This window comes from Lepidothrix coronata, unplaced genomic scaffold (assembly GCF_001604755.1).
Source record: "Lepidothrix coronata isolate B3197 unplaced genomic scaffold, Lepidothrix_coronata-1.0 Scaffold48, whole genome shotgun sequence".
NCBI classification, from domain to species: Eukaryota; Metazoa; Chordata; class Aves; order Passeriformes; family Pipridae; genus Lepidothrix; species Lepidothrix coronata.
Genome location: NW_016690228.1, coordinates 4,020,237 through 4,034,568, shown reverse-complemented (window position 1 = coordinate 4,034,568; position 14,332 = coordinate 4,020,237). Strand labels below are relative to the sequence as shown.

At 41.8% G+C, this 14,332-nt stretch overlaps 2 protein-coding genes across 7 annotated transcripts in view; one reads left to right on the top strand and one right to left on the bottom strand.

Annotated features, from left to right (window-relative positions):
- VPS36 (vacuolar protein sorting 36 homolog) overlaps nt 1-4,003 on the bottom strand; it is a 19,147-nt gene extending 15,144 nt beyond the window's left edge. Inside the window, exons 1-3 of the mRNA XM_017814991.1 lie at nt 3,817-4,003; nt 2,038-2,106; nt 882-958 (exon numbers count right to left, since the gene is read on the bottom strand). Coding sequence (XP_017670480.1) covers nt 882-958; nt 2,038-2,106; nt 3,817-3,912 — 242 coding nt within the window. The 5' untranslated portion in view covers nt 3,913-4,003. The remainder of the gene's footprint in view (nt 1-881; nt 959-2,037; nt 2,107-3,816) is intronic.
- A 107-nt stretch (nt 4,004-4,110) lies between these two features.
- Nucleotides 4,111-14,218, top strand: CKAP2 (cytoskeleton associated protein 2). Of its 6 annotated transcripts, none has more exons than XM_017815072.1 (9): nt 4,111-4,244; nt 5,805-5,892; nt 6,656-6,731; nt 8,468-9,291; nt 10,281-10,467; nt 10,995-11,162; nt 11,718-11,790; nt 12,506-12,896; nt 13,774-14,218. In XM_017815072.1, the coding sequence occupies exons 1-9, from the start codon at nt 4,184-4,186 to the stop codon at nt 14,009-14,011; spliced, it is 2,106 nt and encodes a 701-aa protein (XP_017670561.1). In that variant the 5' UTR covers nt 4,111-4,183; the 3' UTR covers nt 14,012-14,218. The 6 variants fall into 6 exon arrangements, with proteins under 6 accessions (XP_017670561.1, XP_017670560.1, XP_017670565.1 ...); XM_017815071.1 differs by having other exon boundaries at nt 6,653-6,731; XM_017815076.1 differs by lacking the exon at nt 4,111-4,244 and adding an exon at nt 4,265-4,478.
- The last annotated feature ends 114 nt before the right edge of the window (nt 14,219-14,332 follow it).

The window sequence follows — 14,332 nt, the reverse complement described above, 5'->3', positions numbered from 1 at the left end:
TGTTACAGAATTCCTTTTTTTTTTTTTTTAAATCACTGTATTTTCTATCCTGTTCAACTGCAGATGGTATATAGAAACAGCACCTGTAAAACACAGCTGTCTGTGTTTGTAAGAAGGTTTGCTGTGTTCACCTAAGGATAAGTGCCCCATTTATTATTAAAGTTTGCTGACACAATAGAAGGGGACTCTCTCTACAAGTTTATTCCAGGTAAGCTAGCTAAGGTTTCTAAGTCTGATATTACACCACAGCTGAGCTTAGGCAACAGCTCACCATGAAAATAAAAGGACACTGTGCTCCCCATGTTTCAGTTGCGAGAGCCCAAAAATTAGTCAACTTTCTGTACCATACTAACAAAGGTAATTACATCTCCATAATCAGAACTGGGTAACTTTTTGTCAGCCTCTGGGACATGTTTTTGCCCCTTCTGTTAATCAAGCCTGGAGCCTGTCAGAATCTTTGCTCAGTTAAAGTAGTTAAAATAATTTTTTTTTCCTTATTCTCCAGGGTTCTCCTCTGCTGATTTAGGAAATTCAATGATCTTGAAAGAGTACAGGAAATCGTGTGGCCTAGGAGCAGAGGGAGAAGTTGGGAAAAAGAGAGAGATGTCACTCTTTTGTTGGAAAGGATAGAATACGGATATGATCAGTTCTAAGAGTTGCTGAAGTCATCATGTCTAATGTTACTTCAAGCAAGCAAAAAGTCCAAGTGAGAAGATTAGAAGCAGTGCATGTTGCAGTACGTGGTCACCTCTCAAAAAGAGATGCTGATGAAGAAATAAGAAGCGATTAACACATCGTTTAGCACAAACTCATGTAGACTGTGGAAAAAGCACAGTTAATTTATACAGAACAGCTCACAAACCGGACAATCAACTCCTGACTTGTGAACAGTAACCCCACCCTGGGCATTTTGAGACATTTGTACTAAAAATATTTCTGCTATTCCTGCAAACAACCCCTAGAGAAAAAAAAACATATTGTTTTGCCAAATTTAAGAACATTCTTGGTGACACTGCCTTCAGAAGGCTCTTAGTAGCTACCTGCTTTGGAGCAAGGATGTGCATACTTGGTAGGGAACAGCCGCTGGGTGCGAGAGGTGCTTGTGCTACCCTTGCACAAAACCAGCCCAGCAGAATATAATTCGCCTTTGAAAAGATGTCACCTGAATGTGCTGTCTAAACTTTGGCTTCCAGGGTTAAATGTCTAAATTACTGTGTCCAAAACAAGCATAACCCAACTTGGTCTGACGACTTCAACTTCTCCTTCAATTGCACCTGTAGTGTGGTGCATGTTTCACAGTCTATGTTTAGAGCTTTGTATGTGCTTGTAGTTTTTCTCACTCACTTCCAGCCTGCAATCTCAGGCTCTGGGTTGATGATACAAAGCATTCAGCAGCAATGTTACCACACTGTAGTTCTGACAGTGCTACTTAACCTCGGACTAACTGCCCACAGCAGTATAGACAAATGTTCTGGCTTACTGAAGAGACGGTTCAGCACAGGAACGGGCAGCTGGGAGGGCCAGACCTGTGCAAAATAATACTGCCACCAAACACATCCTATTATCAAATCATAGTCGTGGACTATATGGTGGGAGCAGAAGACAGGGAAACTTGAACTTGAAACCAATGAGGAAGAAAAGGTCTTCCTAGACAAGGAGCATGGGAGAGAACTTCATGTTATGATTTGCCTGACACATTGAACTTCAGTCTCAAAACCAATGTTTTTTAGTGCATGATACCAGGCTCTTTGCTCCTTTATTTTTGTGCCAAAGAAAAGGAAAGTTTATAGGATTCATTCACATCCCTTCTCATGTCTGCATGGTTATTTTATTAAAGCAGAACTGGGTCAAAGAACTTTCCTCTACATAATTTTCTTTCCACTGTGAGCCAAAAAATTGACTATACTTGTAAAAGAAAACATGCACAAAGGAAGGAAAAATCTCCTCTTTGTGTGCAGTCTTTTCATTGCAAGCTACTTGTAGTTTATGACGGAATTTACAGCTGAATGACACACAGGAGACAAAAGTGGGACTTACATGATTCTTCTGATCCCTCCAGATCAGTCTGTGCGTGCTAAGCAGTAAAATTCCACTATCAAATTTCACCTAAACCAGAAAAATAAAACAGATCAACAACAAATTAAACCGGTAAGTTGCATAAATACTGATCTTGGAAACATTACACCTTACTAGACATAACAATCAGATTCAACAAGCCAATATTTTGAGAACACCTCCCCTTTTTTCAGAAATCAAAATACATGAAGTTTAGGAAACAATGGAGAAAATAAGTATAAAGGGATTAGATAGATATACACAAACTTCCTTTTTAATGGGTATAAACTTTGTCCCCCGGAAATCCTAAGGGATCCCCCCTCCATATACTGTGCAAGATATACAAACATTTAAACAACCTACTAAGAAGATGCTACACACAGTCTGAAATCTTCCATTCTATCACACAGGAGTATTGCCTCTATCCATCTTACTGTTGAAAAGCTCTTTATTTATCAGACAGCAAACAGTACGTGGAAAATCTGTGCTAGCAAATTGCTTCCTACTTGTAAAATCTGATGCACACTTTTACAGCTTTCTGTGAGAGCGCACAACTACTGTGGTGTGGAAAATGGAAAGATCTAGAGTCGGTCCAGCTGTAAAACAAAGCAATAAGCAGGCTGGCTCAGACAAGTGAAGGGTCAGTACCCTTGATGACTAGAGCGCCAGTGCATTTTACAGCTACCAGGACAACTCCAGTGTGAATTGTACATGAGGCCCTGTACATGACACCAAAGTCACTGTGCAGGGCAACACAGGCAAGGCTCGGCCCTAACAGCTCGAGCAGTGGACAGTGCTTTGTGACAGCAATGCCAGCACACCCTGTGGGGCTTCCCAACCCTCCCTCCATGTAGCACACACTGTCCAAGGCCTTTCTCACAGAATCATAGAATCAGGTTGGAAAAGACCTCTGAGATCATCGAGGTCAACCTATGACCCAAAATCATGTCACCTAGACCATGGCACTGAGTGCCATGTCCAGTCTTTTCTTAAACACCTGCAGGGACAGCGGCTGCACCACCATTCCAATGTCTAATCACCCTTTCTGTGAAGAAACTCCTCCTAATGTCCAACCTAAATCTCCCCTGGTGCAGCTGAAGGCTACGTCCTCTCGTCCTGTCACTAGTTACCTGGGAGAAGAGACCGACCCCCACCTGACTACAACCTCCTTTCAGGTAGTTGTAAAGAGCAACAAAGTCTGAGCCTCCTCTTCTCCAACCTAAACAACCCCAGCTCTCTCAGCTGCTCCTCATCGGACTTGTGCTGCAGACCCTTAATCAGCTCCATTGCCCTTCTCTGGACATGCTCCAGCACCTTAATGTCCTTCCTGAATTGAGGGGCCCAGAACCGGACACAGGACTCGAGGTGTGTCCTCACCAGTGCCGAGTACAGTGCCCTAGTCCTGCTGGCCACACTATTGCTGATACAGGCCAGGATGCCACTGGCCTTCTCGGCCACCTGGGCACACTGCTAGCTCACGTTCAGTCGGCTGTCGACTAGCACAGTCTCCCAGAGCCTGGAACTCCGCCCTAACAATCTCCTCACGGACATAAACCCCGCCAGACCCTGGTGCAGAATGTCCTCCCACACCCCCGACCGATGCTCCGCCAGCAGCCCAGGCCCTCACACCCCTCATATCGCGCCCTCACTCGACACCACCCACACTCACGGCCCTGCCGCCCCCTTGCCCGGGGCCCGCGGCCTCCTCCCCACCCGGGCTCTGCCGCGCCGCCAGGCACCGCGCGGGGCCGCCCCCGTCACCTTCTCCTCCCCGTCGCTGAGGCGCACGCCGCGCTGCTGGACCACCAGCGTCTCCCCCAGCTCCAGCAGCCCCGTGGTCCACGAGAACCTGTCCATGGCCGCCCTTCCCTTCGTCGGCCCCACCGAGCTGCGGCGGCCGCTCCCTACCCACAGCCGCCAGGCGCGTCGGCACCGTGCGCGGCCGGCCCGCGCCCTCTGGCGGCGGCTCGGGGAGCAGCCGCCATGTTCCCCCGCCGCGTGGCGAAACGGGAAGGCAGCGCCCGCTCCTCCCTCCCACTCGTCATTGGCCAGTTCAAGTCCCGCGGCCCGGCCAATCAGGACGGCCCTGCCGGGCGGCGGATGATTCAAACGCTCGCTGCCGGCGGCCATGGCAGCGCGCGCGGTTTCGCTGCTCCCGGCCAGCCGCAGGTCCGAGCCCGCGTTCCGAGGTACGGCCGGGATACTGGGGGGGGAGAGGGGCACCGACGGGCTGAGCCGCCCCCCGCACACACGCTGCCCGATACCGGCCGGCTGCGCGGGGCTGAGCGTTACCGCTCGTCGTTACGGCCCCGCGCGTGGCCGCGGCGGGTGGCGGGGGAGCCGGTGGGAGCGGGGAGCTGGTCGCTCTCCCCGAGAAGCCGGAGGCAAGGGAAGGCGCCCCAGGCGAGGTCGACGACCGGCAGGTCTTAGCAGCAGCGCTCGCTGTCGTGGTCTTAGAGATTCTGGCCGGTGCGAGCGGGCGTACGAGACTTCGCTCTCCCTTGACAGCGCTGGGGCCGGTGCGGACCGCACCCCATCGCATCCCACACCTCATCTTATCATCCCATCCCCTGCCCCAGGCAGGGTCCCTGGGGTAGAAGCCTTCCCTCACGACGGAAGAGACGCCCTAACGTAAGAGCGTCCCATTGAAACCAGCAAATGTGCCACTGATCTAGATCCGTACTCTTGTGTTTATTTACTTTCTGAACGGTTTGGCTTCTACAAGTTAAACAACAGAGTTGCTCTGAATGGAGCTTTGCTGTTTGTGCGAAGGGCAGTGAGAGCTGAGTTTCCAAAGCAGAAGGTGCTGGGGGGGCTTTGGGATGCTTGCTGAGCTTGCTGCTATGCAGCATCTCTTGGCAGGTGCATTTCTGCTGTAGCGTCTTCAGAAGCAGGTGGTGCACGCGGTCTTTTTTAAACTTTGTCCAGAGAAGGGCAACGAAGCTGGTGAACGAAGCTGCAGCACAAGTCCCATGAGGAGCGGCGGAGGGAGGTGGGGTTGTTTAGTCTGGAGGAGGCTCAGGGGGACCTTATCACTCTTTGCAACTACCTGAAAGGAGGTTGTAGCCAGGTGGGGGTCGGCCTCTTCTCCTAGTCAACTAGTGACAGGGCGAGAGGACATAGTCTCAAACTGTGCCACGGGAGGTCGGACATTAGAAGGAGTTTTTTCACAGAAAAGGTGATTAGACATTGGAATAGACTGCCCAGGGAAGTGGTGGAGGCACTGTCCCTGGAGAGACAGTCCCAGCTGTCTTAGAACCTATTCAGGATCACTTTGTGCTGTTACTGACACTCCTGTTAGTCCAACATTTGTACCGATGCCCAGCTGACAGTGGAAGATAAGCAAATGATTTTACAGATGGTCACTTTGGTTCATGTCCATGGTGTTTTTCATGTGTGCTATACTTGTTACTGCCACAGATGAAAAATGTGCTTGCTTATAAGAGTGAGCCTGACTTCTTCCCATCAAATAATTATGTTTGTTTTGGGTTAACACAGCAAAACAACTAACTTGTAGACCTGTGAAATTACACTTCAAGTGACCCTTGAATATAGCCTTTCTCAAGAAATAAATGTGTAAGACATTGTGATGTGAATATTAAACTAAAAACTTTCTTAATCCATAATGTCTCTATTTCATAATGTCTTGATGCTTTTCTAAGTGCATTTCCTTTTTTTACTAAGAATCAAAGTTTGTCATTACCATTTTAGCTGAAAATGTAATAAGTGTGTCTTTTAAAACCCACTAGAACAAAGGCGACAAAAAGTTGAAGAATATTTATCAAGAAAGAAAACTTTCTCTGGTGTGCCCATTCAAGAAAACCAGACATCGATCAGGTAGTATTTCTGCTATGGCTTAAATTTCTTTATATTCACTAATATACCTTATTTTTCATCTCAGCTGCCTTCTGTAAGATCATCTGATGCACAGATACCATCTGCGAACTGGAATGTTCATTTCCAGTCACATGAAGTAGTGCCACATGTTTCTTATAATGCATCACAAAGCATCTGAGGAAGAACTTGGATTTGTAACTCTAAGCTGAGATGTTTTTCTTCTGAGCTGTCAATACATTTTCATAGTTGCTAGGAGACAATACTGGTCTTGGTGGTTTTGTAACTCACTGGGTAGTCTGATGCCAACTCTGGTGCCTGACTGAAGGTTTTGGAACCTGTCACTATGGTAGAAACTGTGTCTCCTTGTTCAGACTCGCCTCAAATGGCCTGGGTTCTGGTGATTGCAGTAGCTTCGACTCCTTGTGCTACTCCTCCTTCCCCCTCAACTGCAGCATTTAGAAACTTAAACTTCTGTAGCAAATGCATCAGGCTAGACAAGTTGCTGCTCATCCTTAAACATGAGAATGACACCTGCAGTCAATTCCAGTCTGTTAGCCAGCTCTTTGTGGTGTAAGACGGGACGTTTTGCAGTCTAGGCCCCGATCAGTGGTTGCTTAAATTTTTTTTTTTTTTTTTTTTGCTGGAAGAATACTACAAGCTAAACAGAAATACTTCAGTGTGAGTTCAGCCGGCAGACTGCCAACTGGACAAAAAATACATTTCTTTGTTTCATGATTTAAGATTTTTTTTTTTTTTTAAGCAGTAGCAGAACTCTGCGAGCAACTAGCAATAAACTGCAAGACAACTTACAGCTCTCAACATCTCCAAAGCCAGAAATGGTAAGTTTTTTAGTGATATTTAAATACTGATGGTACTCTTTTTTCTTGCAGCTACAACATTCCACTCACTTAAATCATATTTATGTTATATGACTTCCAGAGCATGAGAAGTTTTGAGGTGCAGAAGTGCAGGTTGTTAAAACTTTATTCAGTCACTACTTATTATATGCTTTTTGGAAAGCCGTCACATTACAGTATGTAATGGATCATATTGATATTCAGTTTGTATCTGATGGTGGAGGGAGTTAAAGAGGATACTACTGTTGCTGAAATAATGCTTTCATTTTAACAACTTTTAAGAATCTCAGAATTTACTTTACATATTTCCAGTCTTCAGGGAATTAATTTAAAATCTAATTAAGGTCTTCTGACAGAGTAGAGAAGTCTTCTATTTGTACTCTGTTACTTTGAAGAAAACCAAATCATTAACAAAACTAACTGTTGAGCATGCTTTTAAGTTGTGTACTGGCAAATCTAATGTAATCAGAAGTAGGTGCCAATACCTAATCAGAGTTTAATAGAATGTGTTCTCTATAAAATTTCATGTCACTTTTCCAAAATTAAGATGCAAACAGTTGTGCTGCTTAGAAATAGCAAAATATATTCTTCTCCAGACTTGTTCTCAGGCAAAGGTGAGGAAAAAATAGATACAAGACCTGGGTTAGTGTTAGGCAGTTTTGAATTTGAGTTCCAAAAGATTTGAGACATAGAGTTATTTGGGGAGGAAACCAATAACCTGAAAACTTCAAAACAGAATGTTGTGGGGAAAAATTCCAAAAGTTAGAACAAAGGTGTTTTTTTATATATTTCCTGAAGGGACATATTTTTTTCTGTATAAATGTCTCATGTTATTTTGAAGTGAAGTTAAGCTATGTAGTTTCTTGAAATAACAACCCTCATACTCAAGCTCTAGTTATAGAAGTCAAATAGGTCAAATCTAACTTCTCGCCTGAATGACAGACCAAGAAATGAGATGCAGTGTAGGTTTTTTTTTACAGTTTGAGGGCATCTTAAATAAAAGAGTATCAGCTTCTGCAGAGGTCCATATGTCATTCATGATTTTTTCCTGCCTTTAGATATTTTACTCTTTCAAAACTGCTGCTTGGACAATGCTGAATTAGTTGCTGTAGAGCATCTTCTTCGGAGGAAAATACTAGATCCCACTTCTCATGGAGGGTTGTGCTGAGACCATATGGCTGAGAGTTTCAGGGAGTAGTAAATCCATATAAAACTGACGTAACTATTCTTGACTTACAGCATCCTGTAGCTCAATAGTAAGAAAAATTCTCCCTCTTCTGGTAACTCCTACTACCCTAATTAAAGGCTTTAGTCACTACCTCCTGCTAGTAGACTATTCACACTAAGTGGGGGAATGGTGCTACCATTAAGTGATGAGGTAGGTAGAGATACTGCTTTTGACTACATACAGTCTAAAGCAACTTCTCTTAGAAGGTAATTTTGGCAGTTAAAAGCCAGCAGTTACTTTGAGAGTTTTGTTTCTTACTTCCAAGGCAGGATTTAAGCAATTTTTATTTGATTTTTTTTTTTAATGTGAATTCTGCAATAATAGTTGACAAATATTCTACTCAGTATTTATACACTGCTTCTGTAGGTACTTTCTAAGTGGCATTTACCTTTAATCACTTCAGTCCTATAAATCAGTGGAAGCATCTTTAGAAACAACATGCAGAACGAATGTACTTCTAATATTACTGTGGATTTGCATTTGATTTCAGGAAAATAAAGAGAATGATGATAAACTGTCATGGGACCAATCAAGTGTAAGCTCAGAAAAAAATGTTACTTTAAACTCTTCCACAATCCCACTGACAAGTTACCTATCAGGGACAAACTGGAATCTTGAAGATCAAGCTTCTAAGGCCAAAGCTACTGAAATAAAATCTCAGCATGCATCACTTAGTAAGGCCTTCTTGGAAATAAAAAGAATAAAAGAGAAGCAATTGATTGCAGAAAAACAAAATGCAAGTATCAGCCTACCAAAGAAACCAGCGCTCGGCAAATACCGTGGCAAAGTTATCCCATCCAAGATAAATTCCTTCCGAAAACCAGTAAAAACTGAGGGGGAAAAAAGTTCTTTGCCAGACAAGAAGCTTCTTCCTTCTGCCACCAAACAAGCAGGAAGTTCTATGTCTACGAAAAGCTGTAGTGCAGTTCTGAAGAATATCAAAGTCGCAAACAACTCTAAGTCTGTAAAATCGAATAGTGTCCTGCCATTTCACAGCAAGGCACCTGAAAAAGCTGCTATTAACTCGCAGTCTGGTCTGAAGAAACAGCAACTGACATTTGCTGCAGCACCAAAGAAAGTAACAGTCCAAAAACTGGTTGGTGCAAGGGGACCACAGCCACCAAAGGCTGCTTATAGCAATTCTGACCACAGAGTGCGAGGTGTGAAGAAATGCGCAGATTTTTGTGAAGGTGCAAGACCAGAAGCTCCAGCAAAACCAGTTCCTGTTGTTTCTGGTACAAAACTGGGGCAGAATTCTAAAACTAATGGCCACAGAAACTCTATTCTGACAAAAGAGTCAGCAGAAGAGAGAAGGTAAGTGTATTACTCTCATGGCTTGATCTTGGAGGTTATTTACCTTCTTTCCAAGAATATCTAATTTGACCTATTTCTTGCTGTAGATACATTGAAAAAAAAAAAATCTGAGCATTTAAACTTGATGCCCAAGCGCATCTAAAACTGTAGACTCGTGAGAAATCAGGATTCGGACTAATTGCAGCAGCTCTCCAGGCTTACAGCTTGTCCTGTGCAGTTAGAAAATAGATGTTGCTAGAGCTGGTTTTTAGGCGAAGTGTTGTGACAGCCTTAAGTGTGACAGATAATCCTGTAAGTCAATTTCACATGCATGTCATGCTTAAAAAAAAAAAATGATGACTGCTGGATGTATATGGAAGTGAGCAACTTTGAAGGAGAGCACTTATCAATGACATTTTTCAGCTAGATGACGGCAACTTAGACAATGGGGGAAAGATGATTCATAATCTAAAAGTTATTAAATATTCTTGATAAAGGTCCTTGTGGAAATCCACATTTACTAGAAATTGATGGTCTAGGGGGATGGGATTGAAATGAAACATGAAAACTGAATTATACTTCACATCGGTTTCAGGTTTTAAAAACTGTGTGATAGGGTTGTTCTGGGCTGCTCTCCATGCTTTTTGTCTTAAGAGATTGCTTCTAGTTTTCTGGTTTGAAGTGGGATTAGGGAAAAAAGGTGAAACAGAGAAAACTCAGAAGCATTTTTTTACCCTCTTTTGAAAACAAAGGTCTGTAACCTAAGTCTGCTGGAAAGGAAGAGGTTAAAGTGTTCTGACCTGACAGATACCTAAAGCAGACAGTGATATGTACGGTTCTGAAATTTCCATGCAGATCTAAATGGCAGCTGTATTCCTTTTGGGATTACAGGGAGAAGAGTTTAACTATCCAGAAAGAATATCTTTGAATGACTTAGCCTAGTTAGTGTCAGTCAATGTCAAAAATTATAAAATATCTGTCACTTCAGCTAACAATATTCTTAAATGCAGAGCTCGCCTGGAAGATTGGAGGGCATCTAGAGGAAAAGTGATGAGACGACCTCCTGCATATGCACTTCTTGGATCCCAGTCTACAAGTGAAGAACAAGAATACTCTTCTGCTGATGCTTTAAAGCACATATTACACAGTGAAAAGGTCAACAAGATTCTCAGCGAATGCCTGCAGTTAACAGAACAGGTATTTGGATCCTTGCCTACTGAGTTCTGATCATATAGGTCCTGAGAACACACAAGTACTACAGGTGTGTTAGACCCGTGTGAATCGGGTGCAGGGGACTAATTGCTCCCCAAGTTAAGCAATGTCATAGCTTTTGCCAACACCTGAAAAAATTAAGCTTTACCAATTTACTGAATTACCGAATAAGAATAGGCAATAATGGTAATAATAGTAGAGCTATAATAGTAGAAGAGCTATATCATAATGGGTAGCTAGACGGAATTAATCTAAAACAAGTTTGCATTTGCAGAAATTTGTCTGTACTTCTGAAAAAGTCTGTTTCTGGTAGTTCTGAAGATGTCTATACATTCTACTACCCCTTCTACTTACAATACTGTATAAATAATTCTTATTTGGAAGAATAGGGGAATAACAATTCTTCTGCCAAAGAAAGAAAAAAATATTTGCTTTCTAGTTCAAAACCAGCTAAACTATGGCACCTAAATATGTTAACTGCATTTAAATCTCTGCTTTTGTGTTGACTTTAGGGACGTCGAGGTGATGAAATACGTGCAATGTTGGAAGACCTCACACAGAGCATTCCTGGGGTTAAAAAGCTTGCGAAATATTGGAACTGCTGTATTCGTCTTGAACAGAGGGGCCCTCTTGAAAAGCTTATTGCTGTCTATGAGGAGGCCATTTTGGCAGGAGCAATGGTAAGCAGCTTTCCTTGAAGTTTGAGATTGACAATTACTGAGGCATGAAAGTATGGCATGTAAAATACAACTGCTTCTGATTTTATTAAATCCTTTTATGGTTGAAGGAGAGCCATGTGACTTACTTAAACATTAAAATAATGGATTTAGTTTCCTCTGTAACCACTGTAGATACTACTTTGAAGAAAAAAGGTTTAGGATCATTGAATTGCCATATGATGTTCCACCTAGAAGGAATTAAGGAATTGAGACTTCTAGTATCGTTAGAAACGCAAAATATAACTTAATTTTACACTTATTGATGGATTTCACTTCTGTGCCTTAATATCAGTAAGATTTCAGGGCATCACATAACAGCTTTAGTGCACCAAATGCAGAAAATACAGGATTCACTTGTTTTCTGACTTATGTCTGAACAGCACTAAACAAAGGGTTTCTAAGATGAACCTCATGTGGTCTGTACCACTTTCCCTGTAACTATTACATGAAACAAATAAGCTGAAACAATGATTATTTTTGGATTTGTTTTTCTAAAACAGTAAAACTTTTTTTCAGCCTAAAGAAGAACTACGACACACACTAATAGATATTATGAAAAATAATGAAAGCCTTTTTAAGTCTGAGAATGGTAAGTTTGAGACCTCTATTTTAGTTAAATGTGTGACTTAACAGGCAACACAAGCTGTGTACAGAACACAAACTATTTGTGTTGATATTAAAATTTATTTCATAGAAAATTTTCTGTGATAATTTTGTACTCAATTGTCTTTGAAAACAATCTTGACTAAACAAATACTTTTCAATAGTGGGCATGTTACAATGATTGGAGATGCTCTTGTATTCAAACTTTCTACTTAAACTTTATCAAAGCTATTTCAGCCTGATAATCAAAAAGTAAATAAAAATATTCTTGTGAGCTAGAAATCAATGCCCCTTTGACACAAACTCCTTCACTACCAGAAGCATGGTTGTGTTTTGGCAGAGCGTCAATTAAAGGTTCTAAATATTTTAATTTTGGAAGTAAAGTAGCTATAAATATTCCCCTTTAATATAACATAACCTGACAAGTATTTGAACCCAGAAACTGAAACATTTGTTGAGAGCTGCTGCACTTGGAAAGGAACAGAATGACTTCTCAGGACGTGTACTTAATCTGAGTTTTCAGGTTGCAGGTTCTCAAAGGTGACTAAAATTATTAGTAACTTAAATTGTTGTGGCTCAGACTCAACGCTTACTTAACTTTCATTCTCATGTAAAGCTCTAAGATTTCAGGGATCTCTCTAAAACCTTCTCCTTAGTCGTAACTAATCACAGCTGTACTTTCTTCTGTATTTTATTTTTAGGGGAAACTGTGATAGAAGATCATTTAAGTGAGTTAATGGAAGTCAGCAAGGAACCAAATTCATCTGTAGAGCCAGTTCAGGAAACCCTCAAGGATTTCTGTTCTGATGATGTCCAAAAAGCAGAGAGTGATAACAAGAAGACAGAGGCAAGCAGTGAAGCTACCCAGAAAGAAGAAGCTGATTTAGACTTAAAACCAAGGGAAGAGATCTTACCAAAAAAGAATAAAAAGCACAAGGCTAAAGAACGTACAAAAAAGAAAGGAAAATGTGAAACAGAACAGCGTGAAGATGGGATAAAAGATATAGCTCAAGCAGTTAATTCTCCTGAGAAGGGGAATGACAAATCTTGTTCAATGAAATACAATCCTCCTACCACACCACACTTGGAAAGGTAAGATTACTTCAGGTAACTATGGAAAGTTTGCAGTGTCTGGAGAAACAATAATGTTTGTGTCCTGTTGGAACAGGGAGGCATTGCATTTGTGAATACCTAGTTAAAAGCTCTCAAGAACTTTTATTTTTAGGATTGCTTCCTCTTCCTTCAGAAGGAAGTATTTTAAAGTAAATTTCTCAATTTACTCAAACTGTTTTGCTTTGTGAATGCCTCACTACAGAGTAACCAGACTTTTGTGGCAGAGACATAAATTCCATGTTTGGGATGCCCTCCCACAGCCTACATCACAGTAGCAGTTCTACACTAAGCTAGGTAAAGAGAAAGTAGGTGTGTCCAGTCCTCTCCTTTTCAAATGGAGATCTGATTTATGTCATACAACATAGAAATACTGAACAAGATGTAACTGTCCTCAAGTGGTTATCTTGAGGCAAAAACCTGGGTAGTAACCTCAGTATAAACCAGATAATATTGACATTATTTTTTTTTTTACCACAAAGTTTTTTCTAAGATAGCAGACTTAGGAAAGTTGTGCTCAGCTTTGGCATCTGATGAAGCTGGAGACCTGGCAGCCGTCCACTATCCCTCATAGCAGGAAGACCAATTTGCCCCTGATGGAATAGGGAAGGATCTTCCTTTGGAAACTGTTTTCAGGAGGTTCTCTGGGTTAAAATATTTTGCCAAAGAAAACTTGTATAACTGGTTCTAACAGTATGAATGGGAAAGGGCCTGTTTCCTTTGATTGTGGCAATGGGAAAGAATTGAACATGAATCATGACTTGCTGTTTCTGCCAGATGCTAGAAAGGTAACTTGTATGATGGTGTGCCTATGTCTAGTGATTTTTTTTTTCTGATTTTTTTTTTTTCTTTCTCAAAGCGTGAAGATGTCTCATGAGGCAAATTACTCCAGTGGTAAAGATCTGAAAATTGTAACCCCTTTGCGATATTCTCAACGCATTCGAGACAAAATGTGCAAGCTGCCTGATACCGGCAAAGATCAAGATCCATGTGTCTCTTCACTTGAACAGCTGGAAGAATTGGAATCAAACGCCACTGTATTTATCCACAAACAGAGCAATGCCTTCCAAGAAACAAATGCTGAAATAGAAGAGTAAAAACTAGTGTTACTGTTATATAGGGGTTAAAGATTTGATTTTAAGGAGAGTTGAATGGGACTTATTTTTAGCAGCTTTGAGAGAGGATCTATCTAAGACTCATGTGAATGGCTTAAGGTGAAATTTGACTGCCTGAGTCACTAAATAAAGTTTTAAAGTTTTTGCCTTTTCAAAATTGTAATAAATCTGCTCTGGTTTAGTACTAGACTGATGTCTGTGTTTAACTATGTTTCATTAAATATCAAACTAAGGAGTAGGTGTAAAGCTTCATGTTGTAGTATATTGCTAATACCTACTCTTTCCTCTTGCAATTGCAGAACT